At 37.7% G+C, this 14,422-nt stretch overlaps 2 protein-coding genes across 2 annotated transcripts in view; one reads left to right on the top strand and one right to left on the bottom strand.

Moving 5' to 3' along the window:
- Nucleotides 1–14,422, top strand: part of PRR11 (proline rich 11) — a gene marked incomplete at its 3' end in the record, with an annotated part of 56,737 nt that overhangs the window by 17,495 nt on the left and 24,820 nt on the right. The window lies entirely within an intron of this gene.
- SKA2 (spindle and kinetochore associated complex subunit 2) overlaps nt 1–14,422 on the bottom strand; it is a 28,501-nt gene that overhangs the window by 13,780 nt on the left and 299 nt on the right. The window contains exon 2 of the mRNA XM_082860039.1: nt 181–267. Within this exon, the coding sequence (XP_082716165.1) occupies nt 181–267 (87 nt within the window). The remainder of the gene's footprint in view (nt 1–180; nt 268–14,422) is intronic.

Here is a 14,422-nt window from a genome sequence, read left to right as displayed (position 1 = left end):
GCCACAAATTTCCTTGACTATGGGTATAATCTCTCCAATATTCTGTGACCAAGTTTCCAACATAAAAAAGATTCTATAAATTTAATAATGTAATTGTTATAATCTACTACTATTAGAAATACTATCAGAAAATCTTTTAATAAAATATTCTGTTAAAAAAACATTTCTTTTTCAGATTACCTTGCCTGCTGAATCAGGATAATTAGTCTTGATTTCATATTCCAGCCTGTACTGAATGTAATCCAGATCAGAGTCAGCCTTCTGGAACTAAAGATCAGCAGAAATAATTATTTCATGAACTAAAAGATGTATTACTAAACATGATACTGTATTCTTTTTTCTTTATATTTTCACATATTTTAATATGATATACACTGATTTTGAAAATATGGAAATAGAAAAGTATACAGAACCTCCATCATCTAGAACATTGGTCCCCAACCTTTTTGACACACGGACCGGTTTTGTGGAAGATGATTTTTCCACGGAATGGGGGAGTGGGTGGGGGTGGGGATAGGGGATGGTTCAGGCTGTAATGCAAGGGATCCGCAGATGAAGCTTCGCTCGCCCACCGCACACCTCCTACTGTGCTCACCTACTGTGCAGCCTGGTTCCTAACAGGGGGTTGGGGACCCCTGATCTAGAATACCCATGCTCTATTAAGAACTAGCAATGGCTTCAAGAATTCCCTAAGGTTACTAACACTCTCATCAAATAGGCAGTTTTTCTACCTCTGGTAGGATATGTGGTTTCAAATTAAAACACTGAACAAACTTATTTTCAGGGATACTCCGGCTGTTAACATAATTTGCAACCCCATTAACCAAAGAACTACAAATATGTGCCACACAGACCAAAATTGGAAGGCTTAAAGAGTCATAAATTACACAAAAAAAGCTACATTAATACAGGAGTAGCAGTCCGAATAACTCCAATTTATTTAACCTGGGTCCTAGCGTGAGACCTTGATCTGCAGTAAACTTCTAAGAGAGAAAAAGCAGAAAACTGCCATAGGCTGTAAAATACTTGTGCGTACACAGAGAAACGTTGGGAAGGATATATATCAGGGTGTTAAAAGTGGTTTATTTCTGAATGTGATATAATCTACAAATTATTCTTAATTTGGGGGAATTCTACATCTTTTACTAGATCTTAAAGCATGTACTGCCTTGAATTTGTCAGGGAAACAACCACCATCCTTTGAGTTTACTGTGAAAGGCAAAACATGATTTCCTCAGGGAAGGTCTCCTGTTCCTAGCCCACAGCTGAGAAGATTTTCTGACCTTTCTGTCAACTTAAGCTCTGGACTAAAGATTGCTTCTTGAAAATTTGGAGCCTTAATGGAAAAAGTATAAACCAACAAAAAATGTTAAAAGTAGTTCTCAGATCCAATGAGAAGCAGTATACAGATATTTTTATTATACAAAAAGTAAACCAAGGATTCTACTTTGGAAGGTAGAGTGAGGAAGAAAAAATGGTTCTCAGAAGTTAAAATGCTTCTGAAGTCAGAAGCTGTCACTATTGAACAGAATTTCAGAAAGAGATAAACTAAAGCTTCCATCACTAATAATTTCTCTCATCATTGGCCTAAATTTGATTGGAAAACTTTGCAATTAATAAAATTCTATCTTTATAACCAAAAACTTCTAGAGTAGAAATTGAAGAAAAGAGTCAGTCTTTGTTTTTAAAAATTTTCCAATAATCAGTATCTGATTTGCATCTCTAACAACAAGGAGTTGCTATGAGCCAGAAAAACAAATCTAGAAGTTCTCTATTTAAAAAGTGTTTATAATGTTTTCCAAAAACGGAGGCATTTCATTTGTCATATATACTTGTTCTATTAGCTGCCATGATTAAATCTATCAATAATTAGACTTCTTTAAGCATATCAGTAATTACTATATATGTATGTGTGTATATATAAAGAAATTCCTGTTGGTATAATTCCCACATTAAAATATGCTCAAGAATTATCTTTTCCTTTATATAAAGAAGTACACTAACCTGTATGACATGTGGATGGAAAGTAGAGGGAGGGGATGGGGTAGAACAAATCAAATAAAGCAAAGGCTCTACACATTGAAGACCTGATTTGTTTTAATTATTGAAGTAGACCACAATTCTGTAGCTTTATGTATAATTCAAGGCCTGTATAACATGCTAAAGCATAATTTTAAATAAAAGTTTTTAAAACTTATTAAGTTACCACAAAATTCTTAGGATTATGGGATTTGTTGCTCCAGGGTTACCTTAAAATAGAATCTCTATTCTAGGAGCCCTTGTTTATGGAACAGATATTCTTAAGCCTATGTTTTTGTGTTTTTTAATTAATTTATTTATTTTTGGCTGTGTTGGGTCTTCGTTGCGCGTGGGCTTTCTCTAGCTGCGGTGAGCGGGGGCTACTCTTCGTTGTGGTGCGCGGGTGTCTCATTGCGGTGGCTTCTCTTGTTTTGGAGCACCGGCTCTAGGCGCAGCACGCTTCAGTAGTTGTGGCACACAGGCTAAGTAGTTGTGCCTCACGAGCTCTAGAGCGCAGGCTCAGTAGTTGTGGCACACGGGCTTAGCTGCTCTGCGGCATGTGGGATCTTCCAGGACCGGGGCTCGAACCCATGTCCCCTGCATTGGCAGGCGGAGTCTTAACACTGTGCCACCAGGGAAGTCCCAAGCCTATATATTTTTGTTTGTTTGTTTGTTTGCGGTATGCGGGCCTCTCACTGTTGTGGCCTCTCCCGTTGCGGAGCACAGGCTCCGGACACACAGGCTCAGCGGCCATGGCTCACAGACCCAGCCGCTCCGCGGCATGTGGGATCCTCCTGACCAGGGAACGAACCCGTGTCCCCTGCATCGGCAGGCGGACTCTCAACCACTGCGCCACCAGGGAAGTCCAATGTTTTTTAACTTGATATTTTAGTTCTGCTTAAATTTATCTAGTATAATCCCACAGTCCATTTAACAATGTCTTCTCTTCAAGAGAGTGGTTTCAGCTATGCCTTCACGTAATACCTGGGGGTCCACAACGTACTAAAATCACCAATAGTACCAAAAAGAAGTGGTTCCTTCCCTTAAGTAATTTATATTTTAATAAGATACCAGGGGCTTCCCTGGTGGTCCAGTGGTTAACACTCTGCGCTCCCAGTGCAGGGGGCCCATGTTCAATCCCTGGTCAGGGAACTAGATCCCACATTGCACAACTACAAGATCCCACATGCCACAACTAAAATCCCGCGTTCTGCAACTAAGACCCAGCACAGCTAAATGAATGAATGAATGAATAAATAAATAAATAAATGATACCAAAGAGTGTGCTTCCAATCAATGGCATGATGGAGCCGGCTAAATTTTTAGGAATTTTTGCAAGCCAACTGTTAAACACCCATCACTAAAAATTAAATTATTAAATTTACAACTAAATAATTAAAAACAAATATATACACAAAAACCATAACTTCCTAGTTATTTTACTATATTTTACTCTTATCTATGCTCTTGAGGTCTATCATATCTATACAGTAGAAATATATCACATGCTACTATTGCATGTCTTTCCAACTCCATTTTCAGTGACATCATGCTGATAGCTTAAACTCGGCTAGGATGGAAATATATACACCAGGGAAACTGGCAAATGCTAAAATTCAGGACTTCCCACTTTCCCACCACAGCTGCACTTATATGTATACCACTGCTTTCAAAAGGTTTTTAAAAAAATTTCCATCCCCCCTTTAAGTAATATACCCACACTTCTATTTGGAAAATATTTCAGAGAACAAATAGAATTTTAAACAGATTTTAAAAGACAGGGGGTACAGGGAATAGGGAGTTATTGTTTAACATGTGGAGTTTCAGTTTGGAAAGATGAAGTTCTGGGGATGGATGGTGGCGATGGTTGCACAATGATGAGAATGTACTTAATACTGCTGAGTTCTTTACATTTTAAATGCCTAAAATGGTAAATTTTATGTGTATTTAACCACAATTTTAAAACTTTTTTAAAAGAGGAAAAACAGTTTGAGAGTAGAATGTTATCCTCCTTGAAGAACTGAACAGAACATTTTGTGATAAAACCTAGGGGAAGTATTTACTTATTAGCGAAGTCAGTGGGCTGTGGATTAAGCAGGGGACAAAAAAGAAAAAAGGGTGCCAATGCAATGTTGAGAAAGAGAAAAACAATGAAGATTCTCTGATCTGAACCCCTCATTTTATAAATGAAGAAACAGTCTAAGTGACTTCCCTCTAGTTCTATTTTCATTACTCTGTTTTTATGTAGTTAGACCAAAGTTATACATGACATTACATCCAATAAGAATCACATAGATGGGGGAAAAATGTAAAGACTTTACCTAATATTAAATTTAAACAGTTTTTTTTAAGTTTTAAATCTAATATCTCTGCAGTTAGTCCATTAAAAAATTCTCTCTGAATATAACCTGGTAGTCTGGTACAGAAGAAAAGAAAATAAGAGGATTGAGATATGTGGCAGAAGTTCTAGTTCTGGTCTCACTAACCAGCTATGTGGCCTCCAGTACCTTCCCTCTGAGTCTCTCCTATTAAATGAGAGAGATGGAAATCTAGTCCCTTTCAACACTAAACTTCTATTATATCATTATACCACAAATAAACCAAAGTTTAATTTGTCAAAATGTTAAAATTAATTAAAGTGTTTCTTTTTTCTAATATATAAAAACTTGGGGCTTCCCTGGTGGTGCAGTGGTTAAGAATCCGCCTGCCAATCCAGGGGACACAGGTTGGAGGCCTGGTCTGGGAAGATCTCACATGCCTCAGAGCAACTAAGCCCGTGCGCCACAACTACTGAGCCTGCGCTCTAGAGCCTGCGAGCCACAACTACTGAAGCCCACATGCCACAACTACTGAAGCCCGCGTGCCACAACTACTGAAGCTGCGTGCCTCGAGCCCGTGCTCTGCAACAAGAGAAGCCACCGCAATGAGAAGCCTGTGCACCACAACAAAGAGTAGCCCCCACTGGCCGCAGCTAGAGAAAGCCCGTGCGCAGCAACAAAGACCCAACGCAGCCAAAAATAAATTAAAAAAAAAAAATTTGACCTTTGAGTTTCAGATTTTAATGTATGTATTGAAAAGTAGCTTCTACTATTTGTTTTCTTCCTAAACAAAGATGACTGTTGCTTCAGTTTCAGCTGCATCATTTCTGCAACCTGCCCATTGTTCTTCCCAAACACCAAAACCCTATAAGCAATATTGCACTACTCAGAACTATTTACACAGCAGAGACAATATCGATAGGGTTCTAGGATCTGGTGATAAACAGGAAAATTTTTAGTTACACGGTAGGAAATTTACTGACCAATTATGACAGTCTCCAAAACTCATTAGTGTCTGATTAATGGAACAAAATGATATTGCTAAACTTCATTCACATTGGAAGCCTTGTAAACAATGAGGTTGCTGTTTAATTAGTTTTAGCTACCTGTCTTATTTTTAGGCATATTAGAATATTTAAAATAAAACTAGTGAATTTTTTAAAGCCCAAGACATTCATTTCACAGTTTTTCTCTAAATCAGTAATAAAAATAAATGGGAAAAGTTTTATATCAATCCTAAGAGTGGTAAATAAAATATGCAATTTAGCTGGGAAAAGTCCATGGAAATCAATGTTAAAGCCCCAAAGACCACCAAATTACATTCTGCCAATTGTACATCCTTGGAAGAAGACTGGGATTGTAAGGACAATACTGTACAAATGGGAAAAAAATACTTCAGGAAATAATTTAGAGTTTTAGAGAGCATGCCACATATTTCACAAACACAACATTCGGTTATACTAGTTTTTATTATGATAAGCTTAAGGCTTTAGATAAAAGGCACACTGTATGACATACCACTCAAGTATTTGGCAGCAAGGAGAAAAGAACATAATTGCAGTACAGTTTAAAAAAACGTTTCCTCTTTACAAAAACCCATAGATTCCCACTGCCACAAAAATGCTCCTTTTCAAAAGGACCAGCTCCAAACATCGTCTTCTGAGAGAGCCTGTCTCAACATCAAAACACAGGGAAATGAAGGGGGAAAATACGGCAGCCTTGCCTCTGGTGAGAGGAGTTGGTAGAGGTATGTTCTGGACTCAGTGGCTAGGCTTAGAAATACATTTTCCATAGAAACATTGTTTTAAGGGCAAATTAGGTATCTCAACACTCCTAGATCTAGGTTAGCTGTATTATCAACCAAAGAAACTACTTAAAGCACCCCTTTCCTTACATTCCCATCTCTTCAAAACAGGTTTAGAAACACCTTTATCTACTCTCATTTTATTTTTTTCATGGATAAAGTTCACCAAGTCATGTCTTATATTACAATCATTTGTTTGCATGGTAGTGTCACCATTTGATTTCAAGTTTCTTGCTGGCAAGAGACTTGTCTTTTCACTTCTATATCCCTGGTTTTTAATATGCAGTGAAAAAAGGGAATAGATTAAAGAACATTTATTCATTTGAAAGAACAGCCTGGGAATCCAACAACATTCTAAAGCCTGTTTTAATAAATATTTCAAGCTCTTAACCAGTTGAGCGCCACCTCTAATGTCTACACAATCAAAATTGGTTTTTTGTATATTTCTGCCAGAGACTTGACTATTATCCACTCTCTTCCAGAAAGAACAAACACATGTCTACGCTTGTCTGAAACAGATAAGCAGCAATATGCACAAGCACCCAGTTACAGACATGTTATTTCAGGCAAATAACAACATCAAAGCAGAAAAAAGTGTGAAGTTTCAGGTTCATCAGTTCCTAATCTGCAGACTTTTATGTAACAATTAAGAGAGTAGTACACATGAGCCTGACTTTATCAGTTAAAGTAGTCTACTTAACTTTTTTTAAGCTTTCAGGATCTTAGGTTATTTATGTTAACTGTGCTATGGACACATAATAGACTACAGGGACAGATTTTGATTTTCATAATATATAGAATGAACCTGGTTTAGAAAAAATAAAAATATACCTACAAAAGAATCTAGAATAGGGACTTCCCTGGTGGCACAGTGGTTAAGAATCCACCTGCCAACACAGGGGACAAAGGGTTCGATCCCTGGTCCAGGAAGATCCCACATGCTGCAGAGCAACTAAGCCCGTGCGCCACAACTACTGAGCCCATGTGCCACAACTACTGAAGCCCACACACCTAGAGCCCGTGCTCCACAAGAGAAGCCACCGCCACGAGAAGCCCGCGCACCGCAACGAAGAGTAGCCCCCGCTTGCCACAACTAGAGAAAGCCCACACGCAGCAACATAGACCCAACGCAGCCAAAACTAAATAAATAAATAATAAATACATTTTTTTAAAAAGAATCTAGACTATACAACGTAGTCTTTTTTTTTTAATTAATTAAAAATTTTAGGGGCTTCCCTGGTGGCGCAGTGGTTGAGAGTCCGCCTGCCAATGCAGAGGACACGGGTTCGTGCCCTGGTCTGGGAAGATCCCACATGCCGCGGAGCGGCTGGGCCCGTGAGCCATGGCCGCTGAGCCTGCGCGTCCGGAGCCTGTGCTCCGCAGTGGGAGAGGCCGCAACAGTGAGAGGCCCGCATGCCGCAAAAAAAAAAAAAAAAAAAAAAAATTTATTTTTGGCTGCTTTGGGTCTTCATCGTTGGGGCTGTGTTGCTGAGTGGGGGCTTCTCTTCGTTGCAGTGCGCAGGCTTCTCATTGCAGTGGCTTCTCTTGTTGCGGAGCACGGGCTCTAGGTGTGCAGGCTTCAGTAGTTGTGGCACGCGGGCTCAGTAGTTGTGGCTTGCGGGCTCTAGAGCACAGGCTCAGTAGTTGTGGCACACAAGCTTAGTTGCTCCATGGCATGTGGGATCTTCCCGGACCAGGGATCGAACTCTTTGTCTCCTGCGTTGGCAGGTGGATTCTGAACCACTGTGCCACCAGGGAAGTCCTCCTTTTCATTATTTTTTTTTTTAAAGACTTCTCTGTTATTTATGGTATCCTATGCCTTATAAATAAATAGAGCAATAAAGAGTGTAGAACACAGAAATCAATATATAATTTTATCAGAAGTCATTAAATTTCCCTATATTTTATCCAAAACCTTAACTGGGTGGTTATAAGATTTTTTTTTTAATTAAGGAACATAGGTTCATAATTACTACAGAACATGAATATTTACAATAATTTTAAATGTTTAGAATGTAATAAAGGAAAAGTGTGGTGGAGGTTTTCAACTTAATAGCTAGAATTGATTTTACTAGTTCTTCATCTCAACCCCCTTGCCCCCCATCTCAAAACTGTACTGAACAACTTGCGGTTTCCCCCACTTGTGCAACACCTCTGGACTTTCACATGCACTGTTTCCTTTGCCTGGAAAGTTTTCTGTTTCCTTCACTGGCTAATCCCTACTCATCCTTCCAGTCTCAGATTACCTCTCACCTCTAACAAGAATCCTTCCCCAGGTTAGGTGCCTCTTTCCAATGTGCCCCCACAACAACTGACATTTACTTATCCCATCATGGCATCTGTCTCAATGTATTTAGCCATGTCTCCCAGATAAGTTCCTTAATATCTCTAGCCTCTGGTACCAGCCTGCCCTAGTAACACTTAACCAAAAGAAAGTATGAAGTACTATCATCTAAAATTGGAGAAATTAAAGAGAGGAGAGGAGGAATTAATAAGAACTACTACAACTCTCACATCTCCTAACAAAAATAAATTGTTCTGAAAAGCTAAATTTATTTTACAGTCACTAATCACTACATGAAAATCTTAAGTGAAAACTGAGATTATTTCCTCATTTATAAAATGAGAACAAAAACAATGAATTAAGGAATCAAGAATTGACTTATTTAGGACTTCCCTGGTGGTGCAGTGGTTAAGAATCCGCCTGCCAATGCAGGGGACACAGGTTCAAGCCCTGGCCCAGGAAGATCCCACATACCGCGGAGCAACTAAGCCCGTGTGCCACAACTACTGAGCCAGGGAACAACAACTACTGAAGCCCGTGCCCCCAGAGCCCGTGCTCCACAACAAGAGAAGCCACTGCAATGAGAAGCCCGAGCACCGCAACGAAGAGTAGCCCCAGCTTGCTGCAACTAGAGAAAGCCCGCATGCAGCAACGAAGACCCAACACAGCCAAAAATTAATTAATTAATTAAAAAAAAATCACACTAAGCAGGTTATAAAAAAAAGTAAGTAAGATCTATAAACTGAAAACTGCAAAACACTGTTGAGAGAAATTTTAAAAGACCTAATTAATGGAGAGATAATGTTCACGTATCAGAAGGCTCAATATTGTTAAGATAGCGATTCTCCCCAAATTGTTCTTTAGATTCAACATAATCCCAACCAAAATCCCAGTACACCTCTTTTTTTATATAGAAATTGACAGAAAAATTATGTGGAAATGTAAATTAATTTAAAAGTTTTAGAAAACAAGAGCAATGGGTGAAGCCTTATACTAGATGATTTCAAGGCTTCCTAACAAAAGTTAACTCAAAATGGACTGAGATCTAAATGTAAAAACTAAAATTATAAATCTTCTAGAAGAAAACATTTGTGACCTCGAGTTAAGCAAAGAATTCTTAGATAGAACACAGAAGGCATAAACCATAGAAGAATAAAATGTATAAACTGGACTCCATCAAAAAATTTTAAGGGAGAAGGCAAATAGATAAAATTAAAGGACTCTTGTAATAATAAAAAGACAGACAACTCAATTTGAAAATAGGCAAAAGATTTTAACAGATATTCACTAAAGAAGATATACCAACTTCAAATAAGCACATGAAAAGATGTTCAATACCATTAGCCATTAAGGAAATGCAAATTGAAACTATAATGAGATACCACTACACACCTACTAGAATGGCTAAAATGAAGAAGACTGACAATAGTACCAAGTGTTGGTGAGGACTTAGAGAAACTGGAACCCTAATACAGAGCTTTGAAAAAGATTTTAGCAGTTTCTTTTAAGATCAATCATACTTTTATCATGCTGCCCAAGAGAAATGAAAACATTATGTCCACATAAAGACTTGTATTATAATGTTTAGAACAACTATTCATAATAGGCAAAATCTGGAATTAACAATGTCCATAATCTGGTGAAAAGATAAACAATTTGTGATATTCTAGACAATGGAATACTACTCGTCAATAAAAATGGTCCAACTCCTAATACATGCAACAACATGGATGAATCTTAAAAGCATTATGCTAAGTGCAAGAAGCCAGACACGAAAGACTAGAAGGTTTGTGTATATGATTTCATTTTTATGAACTTCTAGGAAAGGCAAAACTAGAGGTCTGTGGCTGCCAGGGAGTTTGGGAGGTTTACTGCAAAGGGTCATAAGGGAACTTTTTATGGTGAGGGAAATGTTCTATATCATGACTGGTGGTGGTGGTTACATGACTGTACACATTTATCAAAACTCATGAAATTGTACAACCAAAACTGTTGAGTTTTACTCTATGCAAATTATCTCAAACTGATTACAAAAAAACAAGTGATGGAGTCACATTTTATTATATCTCATAATTACAAAAAGAACATTAAGACATGCATTCTAAAGTTTTAAACTCAAGCATTTACTATACAATACACAAAATTAACACCACTTAAGATTTGAGGCAGGTTACCACAGGAAATATACAGCAAAGATTGTATTCATCACATACTAATTCATCTTCAAACTCAATTAAAGAAAACCTGAGATTTGTCAGAACCTATCCAAATCTGTAACAGAAAGAAGCAAATGACAAAGTACTACTTGTTTAGACAAGCCATAACAACTTTAGCTATAAAATGTATCCTCTCAATGTGTTTCATAATGCATTACAGTGGTGAATTTTTAATTAGTTGAAAACATTTTTTTTCAAATTATAACTTTCTAAAACATATACTTTGTAATAAAATTACATAGTTTTCAGCAACAAAGGTTGTGGTAAATTACTCACAGACACTGAAGAAAGATGTAAGGCAAGAACCAAAATTCTGGTGTACATTCTGCTTTCAGATGCTTTGACAATACTATTGCACTGCTAGCTGTAAAGTACAGTAGTGCAATAAAGTCAGAGCATTCGTTAGCAGTAATAGGTAGGAAAGACACACAAGAGCATCTTGCATCAGTTGAAGCTTCAGAGTGAAAAGAATACAAAGAAGGGTTGCCTCTTTGGACAGAAGACATCCAAAACCTAAGAACATTTATATCAATGTTAAAGAAAAAAAAAAGAAGACTAGGATTTAAATATCAAAGTGGTATTGGTTTTTGACGACTAACCTATGATTAATATGCAAACTGAAAACATGCATAGATGTAGAAAGGAATTTTGTAAATATGTTATAAGCTGTATAAGTTATTCACATGGGTATTGTTAATACCTCAGGACTGGTATTAACAGGTTATAATTACTACTTAAGGCAAAGTTGTGAAAATATTTCTGTTCTGCTGAGATGTGTTGGTTAGCTCCTCCATAGCAATTGACCGATTAACTGCCATATAAAACTAGCCTTTTGAGTAAGATTACCAAAGAAAATAAATGAAAAGTGAAATAATATTTCCCAATTTCTATAAACCCTATCTCTCTCGAATCTAAACTACAATATAAAAAGCACTTACCATCTTATATCAAGAGTTCACAGACTTCCAGGGAATCAATGTCTCGTAAACAGGATACCATTAGAGCTACTTAACTGAATGCTATGAAAGGGGATTTTAAAATTTCAGATAACCCCTAAAACATCTTAAATATAAGAGGAACATCTCCATTTCCTTCAAGCGCAGAAAAATCAAAGAGAAAATAATAATGGGAGGAGGAGACAGCTCTGAGATTTAAGAGGTTTCCTTGGATTCAAGCCAATTAACATTCTAACCTTTTAACTGGTAAGAAACCATTGTGAAGTCAGATGTCAACACAGAAATAGAAATAGTATCATAGTATCACATTGCACTACCTTTTGTGTACAATCTCTACCTGTATCACAAAAGAAAGACACTAGCCAAATACCACTCAGTCAATAAGTGAAGGGAAAAAAGTTGTAGAACAAAGATTACCCTACAATGAGTTTATTCCTCCACTAATAATGTTGACTGATGCAAAAACACTTTCCATTGTTGAAAATATCATACATTAAAGCATATATGTGGAATCGAGAAAAATGGTACAGATGAACCTGTTTGCAAGGCAGAAATAGAGACACATGTAGAGAACAAACATATGGACACCAAGGGGGGAAATGGGGGGTGGGATAAACTGGCAGATTGGGATTGACATATATACACTAATACGTATAAAACAGATAAGTAATAAGAAAAAAATAAATAAATAAAATTTTAAAAAACAAATGTTTAATTTTCTGAATCGGGTTAAAACTAGAAAAATATATGAAAATTTTAAACTTAAGAGGATCAGGATATTTGTCTGATATCTTAAAAAATTAAGATAAGTACTTTCTTTTCAAAGTTAGATAATAGGTATTCTATTTCACTTATTAAATATTCAACATTGGTTCCTCAACAAATCCTTTATTCAAGTAATATAAAACCAAAACTCAGAGGATTGTACAGGAAATCATTTACCTTTGGAATCTTAGAAAATAAACCAGTTCACAGATATAACATTTTTTTCTAAAAGCACATGGCAAATCTAAAGGTGAGATGTATGGTCTTATACTACCCAGCCAGTACAAAGCAGTAATAATAAAAGTGTAATTGTTCAAATACAATTTTTAAACCCTAATGATTATGGAAAGAAACTAATAATTTGAACAGGAAAAAAAGTTATGACTAAGTTAGTTAAAAGGAATTTAAGAAGATCTGTTTTCTTCTCTTCCTCTCATAAAAAGAATTTTTAAAAACTACCCCATCATTCAAACACCTAAAAGTTCGAGTCTGGCTACCTCATAATTTTCTAAAACCTACTTTTTTTTCAAGATGTACACGTAATTGCGTTCCCCTTAAAATAAAATGTGTTCAATCTTAAACATGTCCTGTGAGACTATTGACTCTAATGCAAACTCCAAAAAAGGCTTCATTGGTACCTCAAAATTAAAAGCCAACTTGAGAGGGAAAAAAAAAAACTGTTAAAAGCAGAATTAGTATCATTTAGCATCTTACAATTAGGCAGAAATATCCATCTGGAGGGAGGAATTCATAATGGAGGAGATGGGCAAGACAATGTTAATATCTGTGCCTGTTGGTAGAATCAAATTACAATACTTAATACTGTTTTTTTGTTTTGTTTTTTGAAAGACAGTTAATGATAAGAATAACAAAACTTTGAACTAAAAGTTCATTATTTAGGGTTTGGAAAGCTGCAGGAAATTCTTCCTTCTTTGCTGCCATTTCTCACCTTCCCAATTCCCACACACACACCCCACAAAGAAAATCAAAATTCAAAACGTTAGAAGCAAATGAAAGTCAATTTTGTATATGAGAGCCACTACAATTCATTAATACATCAGAAGAAAACAGTAGTAAGATATATCAAGGTCTCGCATTTTCTGGGGGTGAGGGTCTTCCAAGATCACTACACGTTGCAGATATTAAAGAGACCCAAGGTTCCGCTTGGAGAAGAGTAGCACAGGCACAAATGGTACTTAAGGAGTAACGCCAAGGAATGGCAGGGAGAAGAGGAGAGGATTGTGAGGGAGATTTTGGCTTTTTTACTTAATCTTGTTGTTTTTCTTTAACAATAAAACGGACAGGAGTTCAATGATGGGTGCGTTCTCCAACTTCCCCATTTTAAAGGAAGCCAGCCCAATCCAAACACTCGTAATGCGTTGGGGGTAAAGGGACTGAAGATAAAACAAGGGAACTAAGAAAAAAGCGCGGGCGATCCAGCCGGTACTCTAGGGATGGGAGGGAGAGAATAAAGAGGACAAGTGAGGGAAGAATCCAAAGAAAAAACTAGTACGGCCCTCCAGTTTGGCGCCCTAGAGCAGGCCAAGCAGCCGCGGGAGTCCTTCCCAATTATTCGCCCCCGCCCCCTACTTTCACAATGAATGAAACTAGGCAACTCCAGAGCAGCGGAGCCTCCCACGTCCCAGGTCCCGCCCGCGCTCCAGGAAAAGAAGCTCGTGGTTGAGATTCCAAAGGCTCACACGTCTCCCCCACCGATGGGCCAAACTGGTCTAGGGGCTTCCTTGGCCGCTAGGAAGTTGTGCACGCAACTCTCGCATCCTTTCTCAGCCTGCCCTGGGCTGAATATGAACGCTTCAGCCCTAAAGGGATTTCTCTCCCCCCTTCTCTGTTTATTCCCCACCCTCCATCCCCCTTTCTCGGACTGTGAACAACCTCTCCCCTTCTTGGGGCGTTTAGAGACCATTACAGTCAGGTCTTTTTGGTGGAAATACACAGAACGCTGTTTGCACCAGCCACAGTTCCTTGAAAGACGAAAGGTGAGGGCGAGGAACAAGGAATTCCAAAGGCCCCGGACCCCCAGCATCTCCCGCCATTTCCTT

The sequence above is a fragment of the Leucopleurus acutus genome, assembly GCF_964270905.1.
Source record: "Leucopleurus acutus genome assembly, chromosome: 19".
Classification (NCBI taxonomy): Eukaryota; Metazoa; Chordata; class Mammalia; order Artiodactyla; family Delphinidae; genus Leucopleurus; species Leucopleurus acutus.
Note: the sequence above shows the minus strand (reverse complement) of the source record. Positions and strands in the feature narration are given on the sequence as shown.